Source organism: Marmota monax, unplaced genomic scaffold (assembly GCF_021218885.2).
Source record: "Marmota monax isolate L192 unplaced genomic scaffold, Marmota_monax_Labrador192_F-V1.1 WCK01_AAM20220418_F8-fsc00060, whole genome shotgun sequence".
Taxonomy (NCBI): Eukaryota; Metazoa; Chordata; class Mammalia; order Rodentia; family Sciuridae; genus Marmota; species Marmota monax.
Window position 1 is genome coordinate 7237404 of NW_026692826.1, and position 23333 is coordinate 7260736.

A 23333-nucleotide genomic window follows, 5' to 3' on the forward strand; every position below is an offset into this window, starting at 1 on the left:
CTGCCCCTCACGCAGGATGCAGAGCACTGGTCTTCCTGCACAGGGTGCAGAGGCACAGAACCATCCTGTCACAGGAATAACCCGAGTCACATGCTTTGCAGACCAGCTCATGAGCTTGGTTTCTGTCTTATTAAAATCCTTGAGCTTTGGAAATGCAGTATCTGAGAAAGATGCAGGAGAAAGTGCGTTTCAAGATCCACCACCATCCATCCACCGTTTCAAGATCCCTGGTAATCCAGGGTTGGATAACAGCCTTCCCAGAGCTTTGGAAAGGTCAAAAGCCCAGAAGCAGCACGTATTTTGAATGTGCCCATCAACTTTAACAGGCTTCCTGTCTCCTGGCGCTGCTGCTGCTGCTGCTGCTGCTGCTGCTGCTGGAGGGCGGCGTGTTCCCTCCTCCACCCTCCGGGCTGCTGGGGGAGCTCTGCCAGCGCATCGACCTCCACCAGGATGAATTTGTGCAGGTAGGAGAAGCTGTGCTTCGGTGCGTCAGTCACGCCCTCTGGGACCTTTTGTGCCAACAACTTGGCTCCATTGAAAATGCCTGTGACCCTGGGTTGAATAAAGATAACCATGGTCCATCAGGTCTGCGGAAGAGCTCCCTCCTGGCCACTGCTCCTGGAAAGGGCACTCTGTCCATCCCTGGTGCATTCATTTCAGCTGCCCCTGTAGAGATGACCAGCAACTCTGTGGGACTCTCTCTTGCTTTGGCCCCTCAGGTGGCCCACTAGCAGTGCCACGAGGCCCCTGGCGAGGTCCAGATGGAGCTGGGGTCCAGAGAGCCCTGGACAGTTGCTGTCAGCATTGTCTGTGGTGCAGTCCAGGGAGCACTTGGTCTCCTCTCTTATCATACCTGTGGGCACGTGGCACAGGCATATGGAGAAGGGGAGGAAGGAGGATGAGGAGGAAGGGAGAGAGGGGGCCAGGGAGCAGAAGAGGGAGGGACGAGTGGGTGACAAGGTGCAGGCACCTGCAGTGCCCACCCTCTCACTGGGTTGCTTCCCTCTCCCTTCCTTCTACTCTGCCTCCTGTGCCCTCCCTGGGCATCTGGCCGTGTGACCACAGGCCTCCCCAAATGAGTGTTGTTGTTGTGCTCACCAGCCGGGGGTCCCCCACCCTGTGTCTGGCACATACATGATAGGCGTTCATTGGATCAGCCAAACCGGGAAACACTATCATGCAAACAGACGTGAAACCTTCCTGTTTCATGCTAATGGCACGAAACTGAATGTCCAGACCCCTCTTCCTGAGCTTGACCTTCGCATAATCCTTCTTTCTACAGGAATATAAACCTGCAGAAAGCCTGCTTGGATCTTCAGAACCCCAGCGGGGTTTCCAGAGTAGGTTGAAATTAACAGGGCTGGAGGCTGATTTGGGCTTTTGGCCACATTTCGTCCTGGCCTCTTCCAACACACGGAGGCCCACTCAGGGTGGAGAACCCCACAGCACCTGCTGAGGTTGCAGGTGAGAAATACAGAACACAGTTTTCCTTAAATAAGTTCCCTTAAAATAAAAGTGAAAGTGCACCCTCTAGGAAAGAGGGATCAAACTAAAATAAATTAGGAAGTAGAGTCAAGATTAAGTGGAGTCAAGATCAACCAGTCAAAATATGTGTAGCTTTCCATAAAACAATCCTGTCCCAGGATAAGCGGGTTGGGTTCCAGCACGGAATGTGAGAGGTCTTCACTAATGGCTCCATATTAGCTGGTGCTTACTGAATAGGGCAGCTGGTAAGTGCCAGGGACACGCTGGTCCTCTCGCAGTGTGACAGCTCGTGGCTATCGTTTCTCATGGTTAGGGAGCATCATTCTATAGGACAGATGAGAAAACTGAGCCTGAAAGAAGGGTTGTCAGAGCCCCGAGACTGGCACAGGCGGAGGTGGACCCGGCCGCACTGCCTCCCACCCTGGACCTCCACTGTGCCCCCTCGTGCTCTGTCCTAACCAGCGCCTCTGGCCTCTGGGTCTTGATTAAACCCGAGTGTGTCTGTCAGTTGCCTCTGAGTGTCACAGTGCACAGGACGTCGACACAGAAGAGCCGGGGACTAGTCAGTCCCTGCCCCTGAATCGCTTCCCCCCAAGGGAATATGGGATCCCCCCATGCTAATGCCCTCCTGACTTTCCTCACAGACGCTGAAGGAGTGGGTGGCGGTGGAGAGCGATTCCATCCAACCAGTGCTTCGTTTCAGACAAGAGCTCTTCCGGATGATGGCCATGGCTGCAGGCAAGCGTGGAATCCGGGACCTGGGCTCGCGGCAGGTGCCGGCGGGCGGGTTGCCCTCCAGTGAAGGAACCACTTCTGTGGCCACCCACCTTGCCTTCTTCGGCAAGAGAGGGGCTTACCCTGCTCCTCAGCCCAACCCTCAGAGTGCTGATTCCCAGGAAGGAGGAAGCACCTTCCAGAGCAGGCCTGGGGCCGGGGTGGGGGATGAGGCTGAAAGCAAATGGAGGCGGTGAGTGAAGGTAACAGTGTTATGGAAAGGCCCCAACCCGCCCCTGAGTGTCACATCTCAACTCACTTGTCCTTTCCCTTAAATTCATATGCAACTTTCTCCAAGGGTCATTCTCCAAGGGTCTCTAAGAACTGCATTCTTTCTTCAAAATCATTGCTTAAAACTGCCATTTCAACCCTGATGGTGACCCTAAGCCCAAAGCCACCCATTCCTATGACAACCTTAAGCCTGATGTCACCCATTTCAATGACAACCCTAAGCTTGATGCCACTCATCCCCAATGACAACCCTAAGCTTGATGCCACTTATCCCCAATGGCAGCCCTAAGCCCAAAGCCACACAACTCCTAATGGCAATCCTAAATCTAAGCACCCAGTGCCACCTGCTCAGCATGAAGAACTTCAGAATTCTCCAAATTTTCCAGGATTCTACTTTAAGCCAGTTGTGTTCTAAGTTCTTATTGAAGAATACATCCTACTAACTATACTGTCTGTCAGTGTGTACCTAAGGAAGTTCTTGGCTTTTAATTATGATTTATATATATATATTTTTTTAATATTTATTTTTTTAGTTTTCGGCAGACACAACATCTTTGTTTGTATGTGGTGCTGAGGATCGAACCCGGGCCGCACGCATGCCAGGCGAGCGTGCTACCGCTTGAGCCACATCCCCAGCCCAATGATTTATATTTTTATTAAAAGTGTCTAATGGGACCCATTTTAGAGATGGAGACAGTGAGGCTCAGAAAAATGACACAGGCCCTTCAGCAACCCAGGGACAGAAGGAACAGATTCCTAACGTCATGTTCTGAGTCTTCTGGAAGGACCATGGAGGTTTTTAAACCATGTGATCCATCATCTTCCTGCAGCTGCCCGATGGCCAGAGTCTTCCCATCCCTCCTATCATCCTGGCTGAACTGGGGAATGATCCGAAGAAACCCACCGTGTGCTTGTATGGGCACCTGGATGTGCGGCCGGCTCAGGAGAGCGAGGGGTGGCTCACGGACCCCTACACGCCGACGGAGGTGGATGGTCAGTGACTCCTCAGCACCCTGCTCATCTGTGGGTAGAGCTTGCTCACAGGGGTTAAGGATTTAAAGTGTGACTCTTTCCCCAGGCTCCAGGTCTTTCAGTGTCATGAAGGGTGAATTGAAGAGGCCGACGATATAGCTCAGGGGGAGAGCACTTGCCTAACACATAGGAGGCCCTGGGTTCAATCCCCAGCACTCAAAACAGCAACTACTAATAGAAGGGTGAACAGAAGCCCAGGGTGTAGCTCCATGCAGGAGCATTTGCCCAGCATGCACAAGGCGCTGGGTTCCATAGTTGGTTCATTGGGGCTGATTTTCTTTCATTTGTGAAAGAAACTAAGAAGTTCTGTGTCCCTGCATAGGGCCCTTGGGTGCGAGGAAGACATTTATCTAGGTGACAACTTTCTTTTTTCTTTTTCCAGTACAGGGATTGAACCCAGAGGTGCTCAACCACCCAGCCCAGCCCTTTTAATTTTTTAATTTTTTATTTTTGAGATGGGGTCTTGCTAAGTTGCTTAGGGCCTCACTAAGTTGCTGAGGCTGGTTCTGAGCTTGGGATCCTCCTGCCTCAGCCTACCTAGCTCCTGGGGTTACAGGCGTGCACCACCACACCCGGCTTCCCTATCCTTTTTGTAAATGGAACTGTTTCCTTTCGTTAGTACAGTATAATTATACATCGTAGCAGAGTTCAGTTTGACAAAATCATACATGCATGGAATTTAACTTACTCCATTTCAGTTCCTGGTTCCCCCTTCCCTCCCCTTCTGTCTCCCCCATTCTCATTCCTCTACTGGTCGTCTTTTCACTGGTTTATTTATTTTTGACGGGTACTTTATAGACAAACATGCACATGGAATTAACTGGTATATTTACACATGCACATAGTGTGATGGTGTCAGATTCATCTGCATTTCCTCCCCTTTCCCATCCCTCCTCCCTCTCTATCTCATCCTTCTACTCCACTGATCGTCCCTTTATCTTTATGATATCCAGCTCCCTCTTTCCCCTTATTTTGCTCTAGTTTCTGCATATGAGAGAAAACATTGACCCTTGACTTTCTGAGGCTGGCTTATTTCACTTAGCCTGATGGTCTCCAGTTCCACCCATTGACCAGCAAATGCCATGATTTCAGTCTTCTTTATGGCTGAGTAAAGATAACAAGTATAACTTGTATTTTATACAGAAAAGAAGAAAGACTGATAGAGACATACATACTTTTTCCCATTATCCTATCAGTTGTAAATTCCCAGAGCACATGGCCACATCATGTGCTGCTCTGCAGAAACCTTGGCTTCCTTAACAAACTTACTGCTGAGGCCAGTGGAATCCATTTATTTAAAACTAGCCTATTCCACCGGACTAGCTGTTGACCGTATTGTACATAAGAAATCACACCTTGCAATTTCAGAGGAAGATTTGTGCCTGGAATATTAGAAAGTATTGTTAAAATCATGACCCATGAAATCACATTGGTTTTTAACTCACTCAGCTTAGCAGAGGTGTCCATGCATCATTTTTAATTCTTTTTCTCCCATTTTAAAAGGGAAACTGTATGGACGAGGATCAGTAGACAACAAAGACCCCGTCCTAGCTTGGATTCATGCTGTGAGCGCCTTCAGAGACCTAGAGCAAGTAGGTGGCCAGCTGCGCAGACCGGGGAGAAGAGGGTGGTGATGCCCACTGTGTCCCTCCTGAGCTTCAGTGTGTGACCTACTTCCCCCAGCATCTTAGGGGGTGGGCACTACTGTTACACCCTTCTACAGGTGGGAGGAGGAAGGCTTGAGAACTTAGGGAACTTACTCGGAGAGGCCCAGCTGGTGCAGTGACGTGCTCTGAGCATGGGTTCCAGCTGCCTGTCAACCACATTAGAAACAACAGAAACCGTGACCAGCCTGTGGCCACATTACTATCTGCTGTGAAGCTGTGAATTGTCCTTTTCTAAACTGTTTGTCTTTTTTTTTAACCTTATTTTCCTTCATATCATAGAGTATGATTTTTTAATAGATGTGTACATATATTTTTTAAAATGTGTTGGATATTTTGTAAGTGATCAAGGCAGAAATCTCCGCCACCTGACGTTCTGTCTGAATCCTGCCCCCAACAGCTCAGATTGGGGTTAGGAAAGGAAGGCAGGGAGCAGCTTTGGGGGGTGAGCCCACTCTTTCTGGCCACTAGAGGGCATCAGTGGTGGGTCGAGGTTTGTGTCTTTTTTTGTGGTTTTGGTATCAGGGATTGAACCCAGGGACACTCAACCGCTGAGCCACATCCCAAGCCCTTTTTTAATATTTTGGTTAGAGACAGGGAGTTACTTAGGGCCTCACTAAGTTGCTGAGGCTGGCTTTGAACTTGAGATCCTCCTGTCTCACTGTGATTACAGGTATGTGCCACCGCGCCTGGCTAGGTTTGGTCTTTAACTGTGTCATGCCATGCTCTCACAGGACGGTTTTGTCTTCAACCAGCGTTTCCTCCTAAGGAATGTGCTTAGACTCCCACTGAGATCAAACCCAGCCATGTGGCTGTGGGCGCTGACTTACTCTCTCTGGGCCCTGAATTTTGTTCTGTAGAAGTGAGTCACTGATTTGAACTGTGCCCTTCGCTGCCACTTGACTGCACTCAGATGTGGCCTGTCTGGATGGTGCCAGCTGAGGCGGGGAGACTGGCCTCTTCACTCCCCACTCAGGGGATGTGGCCACCTGTTAGTGAGGATCTCTCCACTGTTGCAGGGCCAGCTCTGTGCTCAGGGAACCTGTGAGGAGAGGAGGTGGCCTCCAGGCCAGGAATGGCGTGGGAAAGGGAGGACACTCACCTCAGTTCCCAAGGCTCTCCCCAAGGAAAACCTCCTGCTAGCTGCTCCCTGGTGTTACAGTGGGGGATACTGAGCTCCAGGCCTGGCCAGAGTCCTGGGGCTGAAGGGCAGGCTCCAGGCTCCTGGGGACTGCTGCCTCACCCTCATCCACCCAGGAGGACCTCCAGGACAGGCAGAGATGGCCTCAGCACTCAGGAGCTCCTCAGGGCTCTTTGGACCAGCTTCTCCTCTGCCCGCAGCCAGCTCACTGGGTGCCCATTACTGAATGCTCCTGGATGTGCAGTTTTGACGGGAAGTCTGATGCCAGTGGTTTTTAAATGATGGGATTGATATTTTACACAAATATTCCAAAGTAGCTAATATTGCTGTTGTTCAGTGTGGTGTGGTCACAACGATGAGGCTCTGTGTTGGTTTCATGGGTGGTGGGACCTGCAGGGATTTAGATTTCACTTAGCATGATGGTCTCCAGTTCCATCCATTGACCATGAAGCATTTGTTCTGGTGCAGAAGGATTTTATGGTTTGGAGCTAACTTTAAGAATCTACAGCCTCTCTCCCTTCCCCTCATCTTACATTACTGATTGCATTAAGCACTTTCAACAAATAAATATTTAAGAAGAAAATGGGACCCATTTGTTGGGTTCATGGGCAAAAGAGAAAATGGCTCCATTCACAGAGCAAACCCCGCTGGCCTTTCCTGCACGGAAGGGAACTGGTACCCATTTCGGAAGCAGAGGAGGTTGGGGTTCAGCCTTGTGGGTCCATCTCGCCTGTGCTGGGGAGAGCTCAGAGGAGGGTTCAGTCTCGGGGCACCTTCCCACAGGGCGGGCCAACACAGGCCGTGTGGAGCAGCGAGCCCTGCCCAAGAGCCCAGGCAGAAAGCCCTGATAGCACCTCTCCCAAAGGAGACCCAACAGAGCAGACGCCAGGGCTTCTCTCGCCAGAGTTTATTTTCTCCTGAGACATAAGCCAATGAGAAGGGAGGGGACCACTCACCCCTTTATCTCACGGAGAAAGGCAAGGGCAGTAATTAGAACATTTCTGCTGGGTCCTGCTGATCACTCCAAAGCTGTCTTTTTACCTGCTGCGCCCACTTAACAGCCCTGAGCCGTGAATGTGGCTTCTCTCCACCCTCTTTTTCCTCACCTGTCTTCCCTCCTTTCATCTGGATGCCGATGTTTAGTTTAAAATCCCTATATAAAGGTTTGATTTGGTTTTTAAATTTCAATTCTGAAAATTACATAAATATAACAAAGAAAACACAGGAAATATTCACTACCTGTGGACCAGTCCCTGTTCTCTCTGAGCCTCATGTTCCTCATCAAGGGGAACAAGGAACAGTTGTCCTGAAAAGATTAACTAAAGAAACATGTGCAAAGGCTCTGTGGTAGGATCAGGCCCTTCCTGAGGGCCTCTTTTCTTCTTGCCTACAGAGAACTTAAACATACCTTACACCTCCTGGGGCTATCTCACTAGTGGCAGAGTTGGTGTTAATATTCATATTTCATGGGTAGAGAACTGAGTGACCTAGAAGTGACATGTCTTAAGTTTCTTGAGGAACACAGCAGACCTAACCTGAACTTGACGGCTGGCCCAGTTGTCCCCCAACACTTAGTCACTATTGGTTTGGTTCATGTTTTATCAAATGTGACTTGCCAGCAAATTCTCAAGATTTCCAACTATATCTCAGTGATTGTGTGCTCTTGTGTGTTAATAAAGACCCTTTGAACATTTCAGAACTTCAGCACTACTTCTTGAGATGCTCAGAGGGATATTAACACGTTAAGTAAATCATTATCCCCAAAGGCTCTTATCCAGCAGGATGACGAAGGTCACCTATGTTCTCACACACAGTCCTGCGTTTGTGGATCCCCCCCAGGAGCCAGTCCACCCGAGGACTGAGGAGCATGCACGTGTGCGTGGATCATCCACACATGGTCCCTGTTCCAGTCCTCCCAGCCTTTGCTGTGCTCTAGCAAAAGACCTTGGTCTCCTCTCTTAATGCAGCTCTCTCTCAAAGATGTGAAGCTGTAAATTATACAGAGAAAAAGGATCAAAACTGGATGGGAAAGGGGGAATGTTGTAAAAATTTTAAAGGAGCTGTTCTGTGCCCTAATATTAACTAGAGAAAAACTCAAGCTCCTTTTCGCTGCAAGATCGAAGCCTTTGAATAAGTTAAAAGGCAGATTGAAATCATAGATGAAAAATAATGGATACTGGAAAAATTATCCTGAGGCTTAATAATCTTTCAAAAAAAAAAAGTTCTCATTTGCCATATGCAGAAATGTGAAGGCAGAGGGCGATCTGTAATCGAGAACTTTCTTCAAAAGTTCCTTTTGGGGAGAAGGAGGAAAATGCTGCCCTCCAGAGCTCAGTAAAGCTCGGTGCTGCGGATGCTGCTTTTTCTCTAGAAATTTCTTCCTCAATTCCATATGAGAGCATTAGTGGACAGGCCACATTGGAGAGATTCACTAGGCCTCACCTAGCATTTCCCTCCACAATTTAGGTTAGAAGGTCTTCCTGTGAACAGAGATGCTGGAAAGGCAAATGGTTCATATGTTGAATGTAAACAAGAATTCAATGAACCCAAGTTGAATACAAATGAATCCTGGATGTTTAAACTGTGGGCAGGGCATGCAGTGGTTTCCTTCTCTGTGTACCCAGGATCTCCCTGTGAATTTCAAGTTCATCCTTGAAGGGATGGAAGAAGCTGGTTCTGTTACCCTAGAGGAACTTATCAAAAAAGAAAAGGACCGGTTCTTCTCCAGTGTGGACTACATCGTGATTTCAGATAATCTATGGCTCAGTCAGACGAAGCCCGCGCTCACTTATGGGACTCGAGGGAACAGCTACTGCCGCAGTCCGGCTGCAGCAAAATAACCGGGGGGGGGGGGGGGAGTTATGCAATGTCTTTTTTTGTTGTTGGTCTCCATTTTTTCCCCTGCTGAGTAGGGGAAAAAGTGCACCTGCAGAGAAGTGACAGTCTGAAGTGGTTGCCATGGGGATGGGAAGAGGACCCACTAGAGCAAGAAGCGCCAGGCAGTGTTAGGGTGGGTGGCACCTGTCCCTGGATACCTTGCCACATCTGTGCTCAGTAGCTAGGGCCAGAAAAGGCCCAGGAGGGTAAGGTTGACCTAGGTGAGGGTGTTCCAGGTGGGTGTGATAGAGGGCAGAGGGAAGCAAACCAAGGTGTGGGCCCAGAGAGGTGATATATCGTGGCATTTAGGTTAAGAGGGGAAGATAGACAGGAAATAAATAGGTTGGAAAATCTTGGAAGTGTCAATTAACTGAATATCCTGATGAGGACCAAGACCATTGGTAGTAAAGCAACGTGGAAAGAGAAGGGGGGGGGGAATTGGGATCGGAAGGAAGGACGAGGCAGCTTCAGGTTTTGGAGATGACACTATAAACTCCAAAGTGCTCTAGTTAGTGTTACTGCCTAATAAAATAAAGTGACCAAACGGAAGACTCTTCTGGCAGCACATTAGGGATGGATTGGAGCAGGAGAGGACCAACTGGTCAGGAGGCACAGGAGGGAAGGTAATGAAGAGACAATTTCAAAATCCAACTGGTAGCAGGTGGGTTCTGGACGGTTGTGACTAGTTGTGTGCCTGCTCTGCCACAGACCAGTTCCGTGACGTTGGCAAGCTACTTGAGTTGTCGAGGTTTTGGTTTACTCACCTGCCAACAAGCATGATCATGGACTTGCCTAGTAAGTGTGTTTTGAGGGAAGAGATTCCCCGAGATCACTTCCTGTGGTGGCCGGAACGGGATGTCTGCAGGAGACTACTGATCTGCCAGCCTGAGGGAGCAGCTCTGACCTTCCCAAGGACCCTAGAGATGATGCCAAGCAGGCCAACCTGCTCGGCTTCATTTTCCAAGGTTGCTGTGGCCCCGACTGGCACAGGGATGCCAGTATGTTGGCTGGCAGCACCCAGCATGGACCACTGCTGCCCGTCTTTTGTGGGCAGACTGATATGTGTAAGCAGAAGGTCTTTCTCAGGAAGCCCATCTGTTCAGGCTTGATCCTGTGGTGGCTCTTCCCTGCATCAGGGCTGCCCATGGTGGATGCTCTGGAAGCCCAGGAGGCTTCAGCTTCAGGACCCTCTCTTGCTGGCACTGTGAGGCACTCCTGGGCATCAAGACTGTTTCCTGTGGGCAGTTTTCAGGGCAGCATGGTCGACCTCCTGAGAATTTCCACCCCCATTGGTGGAGGTAGCTGCAGAGACTCCATCAGTCCCCATCAGTGCAAAGTGAGCAGGAGGGGAGGGGTCAACCCTTAATCGAGCCAACACACTTGGTGTGAAAGCGCTGGGTGAGAACTAGCAGGGGCAGAGTCATTTCTGCCGAGCACAGACATTAACCTTTCCTTGTTTCCCAGTCACCAAAGGAGAAAAGGACCCAGCAGCACCTCACAGCTCTCCCTAGTCAGATTTCTCTGCAAGTGAATTAGAGGGAAAGGAAAATGAGGAAATGCTATATGTCCACAGGCACGGTTCCCAAGCTGGCAGTTGGAGAAGGGCTGTGCTGCATCCTGAGAAAAGGGAATCATGATTTAAAGTGAAGCTGCTGACCACTTGTTGGGAAAGATGGTCCTGTGCAGATCCCACACTGAGGACATGGCTGCCACCCTCACAACTGGCAGAGTTGGGCAGCACCAGCTGCAGTGTCAGGGCAGACGTCACCGTTCAGGTTCATCGTATGAACATGAGCATCCTGGCTCCTGGGGACACTCTTGTCAAAACACTGCCAGGTTCTGTGTCGTTTTTGGCTACAGGGACTATGCCCTTGGTGTCCACTCATCCTTCCAGGTTTAGCTGACAGCCATGTGGCCTCATTGGCCTCCTGGTGACCCCGGTGCTCCTGTGTAGGTCATTCCCTGTTATGGTTTGCATGTGAGGTATCCCCCAAAAGCTCCCATGTGAGACAATGCAAGAAGGTTCAGAGGAGGAATGATTGGGTTGTGAGAGTCTTGACCTAATCAGTGAATCAGTCCCTGATGGATTAACTGAGGGGTACCTGAGGCAGGTGAGCTGAGGAGGTGGGGCTTTGGGCTGTGGCTGGGGTGTCTATTTGTATCTGGTGAGTGGAGACCTCTCTCTGCTCTGACCATCACGTGAGCCGCTTCCCTCTGCCACACTCTTCTGCACTGATGCACAGCCTCACCTTGAGCCTGAGGAATGGAGACACCTTCTATGGACTGAGACCTCTGAAACTGTGAGCCCCTAAATAAACTTTTCCTCCTCTAAAGTTGTTTTGGTTGAAACTTTTAGTCACATCAGCGAAAAAGGTGACTAAAACATTCCCCTTCAGAGCTCCCCTCCTTGACCCCATGAACCCTGGGCCTGGGTCTCCAGGCTGGACCGTGGGCAGGGTCTGTGTCTTAGGCCTTTCCACAGCTCTGCCCTGACCTAGGACACAGGAGGCAGAAATGCCCTAGGGAAGACTGGTGATTGCATTATTGGTGGTGTTTTGATGGTATTGGTGACAAAGAGAGAAGGTAGGCAGCAAAGCCTTAGCAGCCAGTCCCAGGCCCTCGGCACCTAACTTCTTTAGACTTGAGTCTCACTAAGGGGTTGGGATGGCTTACTCGATATACAGTGCGTCCAATGGGTCAGCAGGGGTGCTGTAACACAGGACTCACAGCACAGTGGCCTGCCGCACATCCTGTAGCGCGGTCACAGAGGGAACATAAGTCTGGGGATGCGCAGTGGGACCAGGAGAGGGGCAAGGAGGGGTTGGTGGAAATGGTGGAATTCCTTCCCTTCCCATTCTGCTGCCTTGGAGACTCAATCCTCAGGCTGAGCATCCTGTGACATTCTCAAGGTGCCGGGAAGCCCACTCCTCACACAACCCCTGCCTGTGGATTCCGGCACGCATTCTCCTGGCTTTTCTGTGTCGACACAGAGCCCAGAACCCTGGCCACCTATCTGCTCATGTGGTTCACGTGGTTCCTCTGTGGTCAGAGACGGTGCCTCATTGATGGAAGGCAGGGTCTTGTGTTTCCGCACGTCCTAGCCTTGACCAGTAACTAGGTGTCCATGCACAGGTGGCTCAGGGGCTGAAGATGAGTTTGTGACTGCTCACCTGAGCTAAGATCTTAAAACGTAGTTTTCTCTGTCATGTTCCTCCCCCAACATGGTCTTGGAATCACAGTGAGAATATGAAATGTGTCATTTGTGAAGTGCCTTTACTTGAATAAAAGTCCCTAGATGAATTGAGGGTGAATGTAGCTGCCCCGAGACATTTTTGTATTATCTATATCAATCTATTTCCTGGTTGAATATTATCTTTGATAGGTGTTTTCTCCAGACAGTGAGCAATATTTACTAAATCTCAGCATGTGCTTCCTTCATAGATATTTGTTGATGGTTTTTTATTCTAATTGATCCCCAAACTTTTTAAAAAATATTTTTAGTTGTAGATGGATATAATACCTTTATTTTGTTTATTTAATTTTTTTTTATATGGTGTTGTGGATTGAACCCGGTGCCTCACACAAGCTAGGCAAGTGCTCTACCACTGAGCCACAACCCCAGTGCCCCCACCAAACTTTTTAATAAAGAGCAGTTTAGTGTATATACTTATTTAGAATAAAGTATTTTGTATTCATCATGGAGTAGACTTCAAGGATATTATGCTTTTGATTAAAAAGAAGTATTATATAATTTATGGGGGTGTAGGGAGAGAGTTGAGAAGGGATGATAGAAATTTTCAGTTTTTCATATTTATGCATATATATATGTACATATATACATATGTATATATATTTTAAAATATTTTAAATGAACACATTACTTTTGAACTCAGGATAAGAGAATTTGAAAATTAACCTTGTTTATGATACAAACAATATAGTTGAGAACTTGCACTTGACAAAGGTGAGCCTCATCTGATTTAATCTATTGCAGACCCATGATTCCAGCCCTGCATTTGATCAGATGGACACAATAGCATGCTTGACTCTGGCTGAGTCCACCTGATGATCAGCTTTTTCCTCTGACCATTACCTCTTGAGTATAATCGCTGCCAGTGGCTTTGGCTAAGTGGATCGGGGACAGTCAGGAGGCCAGCTGCCACCCAGGAGAGCTGTTGCCTGGTTCACTCCAGTGGCACAACATCAGCACAGTCATCATTTCTACCTGCTTTTTTTTTCTCTGTGCATTTTGTAGGAAGCCTGGTGGATTCCTCAGGTCATATCCTGATCCCTGGAATCTATGACCAAGTGGCTCCTCTTACAGAGGAGGAAAAAAAACTATATGAAGCCATTGAAATGGACCTAGGAGAATACCGGAATAACAGCCAGTTTAGGAAATTTCTGTTTGATACCAAGGTATGGCAATAAGCCACATTTCCCACTGTGTAATTAGCACCAAAGGGTGCTAATCTGCAAATATTAGAACCTAGTGATGCTGGTTCCTAGGCAGATCTGGACTTTCACAGCTCTTTCCTATGCTCTGGACCAACCAGTCCTGTTTCTGGGATCCAGTAGGCATTGGCTTCAGGCACCCAACCATGAATAAGGACTAACTACACATGCTTTTCCAAGGTAGTTTACTAACTTAAATCCAAGCCAGCCTGCAGCCGGGCTGCTGAGACTGGGAAGAACCTGAGTCTGCTCCAGCTCTAAGGCTAACATGCATCCTGCCAGCTCCACCCCAGAGCCGCAGGGACTGATCTGCAGGGCAACACTGCTTCCTCTGTGCCCTTGGGAAACCTGGACCCCCAGCCGTGGTAACTGGCCGACTTAGTTTAGTTTTTTGTTGTTTTGGTTTGTTTTCTCCTTCTCCTCTCTTTCTCTTTAAAATACTTACTAAGGTGTTTGGTAGCTATGGCTGATTCCTGGGGAAAGTACCAAGAGGGCAAAAACATGCTGGAAAAAAGTGGGAGCGTTCATTGGTATGAAGTGTATCTCTTCCTCCAGACTAAGTCTGTGGTGCCACAGCTGGAGAGGAAGGTGGCTCTGACTCTGAAGAGGCCTTTGAGGTCTTCTGAATGATTGTGGGACACAAGTGACCACTATCATGATAGTAGATAGAAATTTATAATTGAATCAAATTTTTGAACAGGCTCTTTATTGCCTATTAACAGCTAACTACAGAACCTTGGTAGTGGGTGGCGTTGTGGGCAAGGGAAGGCCACAGAGGAAGAGGAGCCCTGTGTCCTGACAGAAGTCCGTTTGTGTTGCTGCTGCGGACATAGCTGAATTAGGTGCTGATTAACTCGACCGAGTGGGTCTCGGACACGCAGGTACTGCTGGGACACACCCAGTGTTCTTGGATGCTTTTATTTCCATTTAGGAGGAAATCCTAATGCATCTGTGGCGGTACCCATGTCTTTCTATTCACGGGATCGAGGGTGCGTTTGATGAGCCTGGAACTAAAACAGTTATACCTGGCCAGGTGATAGGAAAATTTTCAATCCGTCTAGTCCCTCACATGAACATGTCTGTGGTGGAAAAACAGGTAACAAATGTCCCTTGCTACTCTGCCTGTCAGTTCCTGAGTCCCGCACACCACAGTACAGTGAGCAGTCGGTTGTTACCAGGGAAATATCATTTTTCTAACGAGAGAGCTGGAACAAATGTCAAGAACCAGCATCAGCCTTATTTGGTAAACATCTTGTTCCTCAATTATACACAACTATAGCTGTGTGATAAATAACCATTTGGAGTTGTGGTGATGGGAAATTTTTAAAAATTAGATGGGAGCTATAAAGGCAAGACTGGTTCTGCCTGTAGATGGAGCAGTAACTGCCCATGGTAGGATGCAGCCAGAAAGCTCAGGCCCAATCGTCACTTTTCCCATGATGTCTGAAGTCAACAGTTTGAAGCAGCCATTTTAATGAAGATATCATTTGGAAGGAGTGATATGTCTAAGTTACCAATCCAGCATCACTTTACCTCCAGTGAGTTTAACAGAGAGTGGAGAAGCCCCAACCTGACCCTCAGTGGCTCTTCTTCCCATCATCCTCTTCCACTGTCTGCTTGGCACTGATTACGTTCCCTGTGCCCTTCCCTCCGCGCTTCCTGGCCCAGGGTGCATGGCCCCTCTTTCTACAGCTGCACCCCCAGGGCCAGGTCTTCTGTGGCTTGTCCACAGCACCTGGACAGTCCTGGGTGTGCCTGGGCATGCCAGGGATACTGCACATTTGCTGAAGGAGTGACTGGAGGGGACGTTCAGGATGGCCTTCCCTGGGAGGAAAGAGGCTCAGGGAGGGAGGTGCTGAACTGTCTCCTTCACAGTCTGGCTTGGCATCGACCCCTCTCTTCAGAAAGTTCCCCAAATATTCACTAGAATGCTAATAGATCCTCACACAAGGACATTGCAATCGAGCAGTTGTATCATGTTTCACAGTTTTCTCAGAAGTTACTAGAACACCACTAAAGTGTCAGACGCTGTGGTAAGAATGGGGTGGGGACAGGCGAGGGGCTTGCAGGCAGAGGGAAGGAGGGGAAGAGCCAAGTGCAGCCCGGGGTGGAGCCCAGAGCCTCTTCTCAGGGCTGAGAATCCTACCCTCTGTGTGGTACCCTCTGGAGTTCCCCGTGTCAGGTTGGGATTTCAACTAATTCTTGAATGGGAGACTTTGTCCCCTGGGTGAGCGGAAACTGACGTTCTCTCTTACGGTGGAAACATTGCCTTCTAGGTGAAGCAGCACCTTGAGGACGTGTTCTCCAAAAGGAACATCTCTAACCGCATGGCTGCTTCCATGACACTGGGACTTCAACCGTGGATTGCAAACATCAACGACATGCAGTATCTCGCAGCAAAAAGAGCCATCAGCAGAGGTGGGACCTTAGATGTTCTGACTTGCCATTTTACAGTGGAACCAGGGGGTCCTGCCTGTGGGACAGTGGATCAGCAGGCACTTCTGAAACTCAGGGGTTGACTCTCCTTTGCATCTACCACCTATTATTGAAGGTGCACTATGCACAGAGTGCTTCCTATCACTGTCTCAAGCGATCCAACTGCCTTCTCCATTTCACACAGGGGGGAATTAGGGGTTAAAGAGACTACGTAACTTGTTGAAGGGCACATATCTCAGTGGCAAAGCCAGGGTACCAGTTCAAATCTGGAGACCTGAATTTTAGGGAAAATGAGGGTCCAGAAAAACTTGAAACCCTCTTGATGCAAAGATCATGGAAATATTGGCCAACATACAAAAATCCTTTCAAAAACAGACTAACTCATATGAAAGAAGGAAAATTCTTTGAGTTACAAATGAAAGAGAAACCACAATCTGGTGGAATAGGCTAGCAGACATACTGCCCTGTGGACCTCTGCTCTCCCTGGGCAATAAGAGGCCAGCGCTGTGATAGCCTCAGGCCAGCATGAAGCAGGGAGTTGGACATAAGCCCCCTGCACAAAGATCAGAATTCCCTCAGAGCCCTGTTCAACTCTGTGTGTTGCAAGCTTGACCTTCTGGTTTGTGTTCTGGATGAAAACAGAGTCTCCCCTGAGAATTTCTAAGCATGGACCCATTCCCAAATATGTTGTCTTTCATTTCTGCTTTGGGTGTGGTCTAGTTCTTCCCAACCCCACAGGTGGACCTCCTGACTGATGCAAACACCAGACTGCCCTGGAGAGACACAGCCCCACGGGGGGCCATGAGAGATATCCAGGGAAGGGCTTCCTGGAGATGGACTTGTTATATAAAGTCAAAACCCATGAGAAACCCAATGCCAGTCCATCCAGCTCCGACCAGTGATCTCACAGGCCTCGATACTTCTCCCTCCGGAAGGCAGCATGGTTTTGTTTGGCATTTCCTTGGTGGTGCTTATTTTAATTCTATGTTCTTCAAAGTCCTGGGCAAGACATATATATGATGGGACAAGCAGAGGGAATATGCCTGGGCTTTGGATGCCAGGACAGGAGGAAGAAATATCTAGTCTCGTTGGTTTCTACTGCAAGAGGGACAACCTGCCAATTATAGCAAAATGGGGGCCCCTAAACATGGGGAGAGTTTTGGGTGTCCCCTAAAGAAAGCTGGGCAAACACTGGCAAGTGTTAATATAGATCTATAGCACAAAGCTATAGGTGGGGCCTGAGGCTACACTACTCGGAGAGGTAGAGCTGCAATTTAGAACCCAGGGCTCACTGCAGTCCTAATTCCCCAATGGTATTATCAGTTTAAGAGACATAGCTATGAAAATTAGAGAACAAGTCCAACACTTAGAGCCATATTTCTCTACATCGTAATTCCTACTGCCTCAATTTAGCAGGTATTTTATTAATAAAAATTGAGAGAGAAGAGGAAGAAGAGTTAGGAAGGTGAGAAGTTGAGCACTATGCCAGCTGAATAGAAATGCGTGTTTGAAATGTCAAGGTTAACAGCCATGAAAAGATCCCACATGCTCATGATGAGTGCTCCTTTTGGTCAACTATGTGTGACCCAGTTCTGCTGAGAAGGCACATCACTTAATTCACTTTCACACCTTGCTTTGTGATTAAGAAAGAGGTAGCATATTCTCTTTCATTTCTTTGTTTTAGATTTTATTGCCAGTCAATCACAGGTAATTTGTTCTCTGAGCTAGAGGGTTTGAAGTCATCTCTGTCTAGAACTGAGGGTAGCAGTTGAAACTATTTGATGTGATCCTTTGAAAACTGGGAGAAACACTGTGACATTCAAGTGAGAGTGGAGGACAGATATTTGTTTGTATATCTGTTACAAAAAAAATTACCCAAGAAAGTCCCACTTCCATAATATTTAGTTCATGAAGAAACTCTTAAAGTGCGCACATTATCTTGTGTCTTGCCAACAATTCATGACCTCTTCCAATGACAAGAAAATACCAGGCCATCCCAAATTGAGGAGCATTTTACCAAACAACTGATCAGTGGGTTCTTAAAGAAGGTCAAGTTCACAAAAAACAACAAAATATTGAGAAATGGTCACAGGCTAGAAAAGATGAAGGAGAAGCAATAACAAAACACAGTGTGGGACTCTGCACTGGGTGCTGGGAGGAAAGACGGTGGGATCTGTGAAGTTTGGAGCATGGTTCAGGACAATGACAGTTTCCGGGTCTTGATCATTGCACAACAGTTGTGTGTATTAACATGCTGGAAAAGCAGAGTTAGGGATATAAGGGACTGCTTTCTGTACTATTTTTATAATTTTCTAAATTCTGAACTTTTTAAAAATTAGTTCAAACAAATTCAAGAAAAGTTTTTTGAGTATGCAATTGTAAAGAAGGAATCCACAGGTTTCTTCTTGACTGCTTCGTTCATTTTAGAACACAAGTAGCTGATATCAAGGAGCTTACTTACCCTGGCCCAAATCTAATGTTAAAAATGAGAAAGGAAAAAAAAGAAAAAGAAAGATAAAGCAAATATCCCATTTGAGGTTAGTAGGGTCAGTCCTGTTATATATTCCACTGCCTTCTCTTTCTTGTGTTTCAGTGTTTGGAACAGAACCAGATATGATGCGGGATGGGTCAACCATTCCAATAGCCAAAATGATCCAGGACCTCATTCAAAAGAGCGTTGATGATGCTTCCACTGGGGGCTGTCGATGATGGGGAACGCTCTCAGAATGAGAAGATCAACAGGTCAGCAGGTCCCTGTGTGGACTGGGTCCTGCTGCACAAGCCCAGGGGTGCATGTGGTCAGGCCCCTTCTCCTTATGTGACAATGGGAACCCCATATGGGGTGGCTTAAGCATCAGACATTCGTTTTCTCAGTCCTGGACGCAAGGAAGTACTGGGTGAAGGTGCTGGTTGATTGGGTTCCTGGTTAGGGCTCTCTTCCTGGCTCTCAGACCACTGCTTTCTTCCTGTGTCCTCACGTGTTGCAATAGAGGGGCAGAGGAGAGAGAGTGCCAAGGAGCCAGTGAGCTCAGGTCTCTTCCTCCCTCCAAGGGCACCAGCCCTGGGGATTAAGTTTCACCCTGCTAACTGCAATGACCTTTATCATTTGCTCTAAGGTCCCACTTCCAAATACAGTCACATTAGGGGTTAGGGCTTCAACAAGAGAATTTTTGGGATCATGACATTCAGTCCATAACTAAGAATATTTAGGCATGTTTGACACAAACCTCCTAAGTCTCCTATACTAGTAAGAAACAAGAACATGTGTGGTTCTGATATCCATGTCGTGTCAATAATAAAAAACCAAGGAAAATGAACTTTTTTTTTTTTTTTTTTGGATTTGGGCCCAGGACAGATTCCCATCTTCTTAATAATAATGCCATTTCGACACAGGAATCATCAAGTGCCTTTCATTCTGCGATCTCAGTATAGTGTCCAACACTTTAGATTGAATTTAAAATATCAATCTTCCTGTCTAAATGGTACAATACTCCCACTTGAATCAAAGTGTGGAATATGATATGTCAAGAAATTTGTAATGTTTTGAACAACCCACAATAAAAAATTAAAAAAAAATAAAAAAAAATAAATGGTACAATACTTTTCTTCCTTTGTTTGGTCATTATAACAAAGTTTCTCTTTGTTTTTTCTTTTGTTAGGTGGAACTACATAGAGGGGTCCAAGTTATTTGCTGCCTTTTTCCTGGAGATTGCTAAGCTACATTCAGGACAGTAGAAACTTCCAGTACTACCTGACCCACTGACAGATCCCCTCTCACACCCCTTAGCAGAGATGACATCTGAACATCCAAAGAAATGTTGATCCAATCAATTATGTTTCCCCTTTCATTTGAAATGCCTTGGGACCTTTGAACCAAGAATACAATATTTAGGAGACAATGGGAATGGTTTAACATGTGATTTAAATCACTCACCTTTCCAAAGTCCCAGCTGCCTTCACCTTCATTTCTCTGAGTCCTGTGCAGTAGTTCCAGGACAGTTCTTCAGTGAGTTAGACTCTCACCTTGCAATACAATGGGCATAATCCCTCCACTTTGCTTTCTAGGTTCTGAAACACCCATGACACATAATTGTTCCACCCAGTAATTGTTAGCACTTACATCACTGTTGCTCTGCCCACAGTTTCCTTTTCTTATTAATAAAAATGTTGATCTCCACCACTGACAAGTTACTAAGGCCTGGTGCTGTATTAACCCCTTTCCTCCCCTTCATTTATTTTCTCTTGCTTTGTGAAAAGTTCTGAAGCTGAAATGATTAAGATTCATACCCTATGCCATTTGGGATTCCATGTGCAAAGAAGAGTTTTTCTCTTATTCTAAGCTTCTTTATCTTCACCATGATTGATGCCATCTAATCAGCTCCCCTGCCTCATATTCTTCCCACCCTGTCAGTAAAGGTTCTCTCTCTAACTTTTGCACACAAGTACATTCACCATAGCAAACTCAATCCTGATGGAATTTCTCTCACTCCATTGGAATTTTACTCAATGACTACATTTAAATTGCTCAAAGCTTTTAATAGCATCAGTTTTAGATAGAGAACTAATCAACCCTGACATCAGTAATACATTCTAAATTTAAAACCATCACCTAATGCAGCACTCATTAATCATTTTAGTTAACCATCTTATTTGGCTTGATTGGGTTTGATGATGTAAACACAAAAAAGGAATGTAATTTTTATAGTCAAATATATGTAAATAAATCAATTCAATATTTATAAATTATTTAAATCACATTAATGGTGAAGAATTTAAGGGTTTATTTAAAAAGTTTTTCTTTTGTGATTCCAAATAAAAACAAAATATAACACATTTTCCTTCAATTTTTTTCCATTTCTCTGTTGGTTCTTTCAATGTAAGTTTTAAAGCTTGCTGCATCACATTAAAGATGACTGGGCCATGTGGTCAGTGACTCAGTTTATCCTGACCTAGTGACAGAAATGGGATTGAACTAGGAATATCAGTCTTTTCAGGGAAATTTATCAAGGATTCCAGTTACGGTTTGCTTTGGAAGCAGAGAACTTCCAACTGCCATACCTTTTCTGATCAACCCTGCCTGCTATTTTGTGATATCATGCACAGTTTGTGCTCTCCAGATTATGCTGTGCTTTGTGGTATTTTAGGTTCTGTTGGACCTACCTGAGGTATTTTACATTGTGTCTGAGGACTAACAAAGCAAAAGATTTATGATATCAATTTATGTTTTGTAAAAAAAGTGTTTATATTGATCAACTGACAAAAGTTTATTATAAAATATGTTATAACCATTTCTGGTCAATGTAATATCCATTTGATGAAGTCATTAAACAATAATTTGTATTTACTTATTCCTGTTAAATCTCTGAGACCAGCAGTGTCTCTGTTAATCATTCAATCACCAGGAAAGAAGGGAAGGAGGATAGTTAGTTATTGAGTGTGTTGAACCTGGAAGATTCAAACCCTGGAGTGTCAGAGTCCAAAGTTCATGTTTTGCTGCCACCCAGGATCAGGATGGGTCTCCCTAGTTCTCCTTTCCTGTTTTTCACCCAATTCCAAGCTTCATAGCTCCCCTGGTCTGGTTGTGATATGTGGGAGCCATAAAAAAAAGGTTAACTGAGTGTTACATCCAGAGAGACGGAAAACCTCCTTAGTTATTGATCAAGTCAATTTTCTAGTTATAAGGAGGCAAAAAGTTGGGGAAGAGACATTGGTTTAAAAATTTATATTGGTTTAAAAATTTATCCAAGAAATAAATTCACATGGGTTAAAATGACCACCCAGTCTATTTAGGGGTATGTTGTGAAGTATCAATGCAGGAGGGGAACTTGATTGTACTGGAGGAGGACAAGGCATCTAGTTTAGTTGGTAGAAATAGTGTGCTGACATGTCACCGTTGTGATGAAGTTTAAGGATTATGAGCCCCAATTGTAGATGCTGTTGCATAAAATAATGGTGACTGGGAATATTTTTGGTTTTTTCTGTATTGAAAAATAAAATGCAATGGCTTGGAAACCTTGCTCAGGTGTCTGTCAGACAGTTTGAGAACACTGGTCAGTGACACCCTTACCCTGCACTTGAGTTGGGAGAGGGAAGTGAGCCATAGACACACTGAGGATGGTTCTAGGCTTCTGCTCACTGGGCACTCATTCTGGGTGTGCTCATCACTCCCATGGCCTTTGTGTCATATGAATGCTCATGCAGTCCCCTGTTCTGAAAGCCAGACCCACTGATCCTTCTTGCCTACTTCATATCTGAAACATTACTCTTCCTAAACGGAAACCTCCGCCCATCCCCATATCTGTTTCCTCTTTGGGGGTCCCCATCTTGGCAACTGGACTGTGGGCAGAATTCTAAATCTTCAACACCCGTCTTTCCCAATCCAATATACTATCAAAACCAACTATCAACGCCATAAGCCAAAACTTCCATAGCTTTTGCTGGGTCATTGCCAGCATAGCCCCTCTGCTTACTCACAGTGCCTCTCCACTGCAGGGCGCACTGCCGCCACGGTGTCATTGTCACCCATCCCTGGTGACCATGAGGTCTCAGGATGGAGTCTGAGACTTCAAGAGGGTCTCTAGGACTGTGCAATCTTTCCTTGGCTTACTCTTCTGGCTTTGCTCTTCCCTCCTAGATACCCCATCCTTCCAATCCTTCTGGTTTCTCAAGAGCTGCCTCGGAGCCTGCTCTGATTCTTCTCCCCCTCCTGGAACACTCTTACTGCCTTATGGGTCTGGCTAATATTCCCAACACTCATTATTCTTCAGATCTCAGCTTAGATGTAACTTTTCAGGGAAATACTTTGTTTCACCCCAAGTTAGGTGTCTCTATTATGCTGTCATATTCTCCTTTGTTCCTTTACAGCATTTATTATAATTGTAATTAAGCACATATTTGTACCATTTTAAAACTGCCAGCTCGCTTGCTAGAGTACAAAATCCTTGAGGATAGAGAGCATGTTTGTTCTGTTTATTGTGGTATCTTCAAAATTCTAGATATATTTATGTCCTCAGGAAATGTGTGATGAATGAAGATTTCAACACCTGTACAATCCATCTGCATGCTTCCCGGAACTTTCATAATTTTTGTTCATTTACCTTTCCCTTAGTCAACTTTCAGCCCTACAACACCAGAATCTTCCCTTTCCAAATGAGAATGCCAGGCACTCAGCAGAGTATGCTGCACACAGTAGGTTCTTGATGCTGAACACAAATATCTTGATCCTCCTGCTACAGCTTTTG

The 23333-nt window shown here is 46.5% G+C and overlaps 1 protein-coding gene across 1 annotated transcript; it reads left to right on the plus strand.

Annotated features, from left to right (window-relative positions):
• Positions 1 to 170: 170 nt before the first annotated feature.
• Cndp1 (carnosine dipeptidase 1) lies at positions 171 to 20936 on the plus strand. Its single transcript, XM_046448633.2, is given in 12 exon segments — positions 171 to 230; positions 327 to 464; positions 2130 to 2258; positions 3321 to 3483; positions 5026 to 5114; positions 8952 to 9147; positions 13412 to 13620; positions 14588 to 14761; positions 15942 to 16074; positions 18686 to 18771; positions 18773 to 18834; positions 19752 to 20936. Coding segments are annotated over 12 exon segments (1515 nt in total). The 3' UTR covers positions 19828 to 20936.
• Positions 20937 to 23333: the final 2397 nt, after the last annotated feature.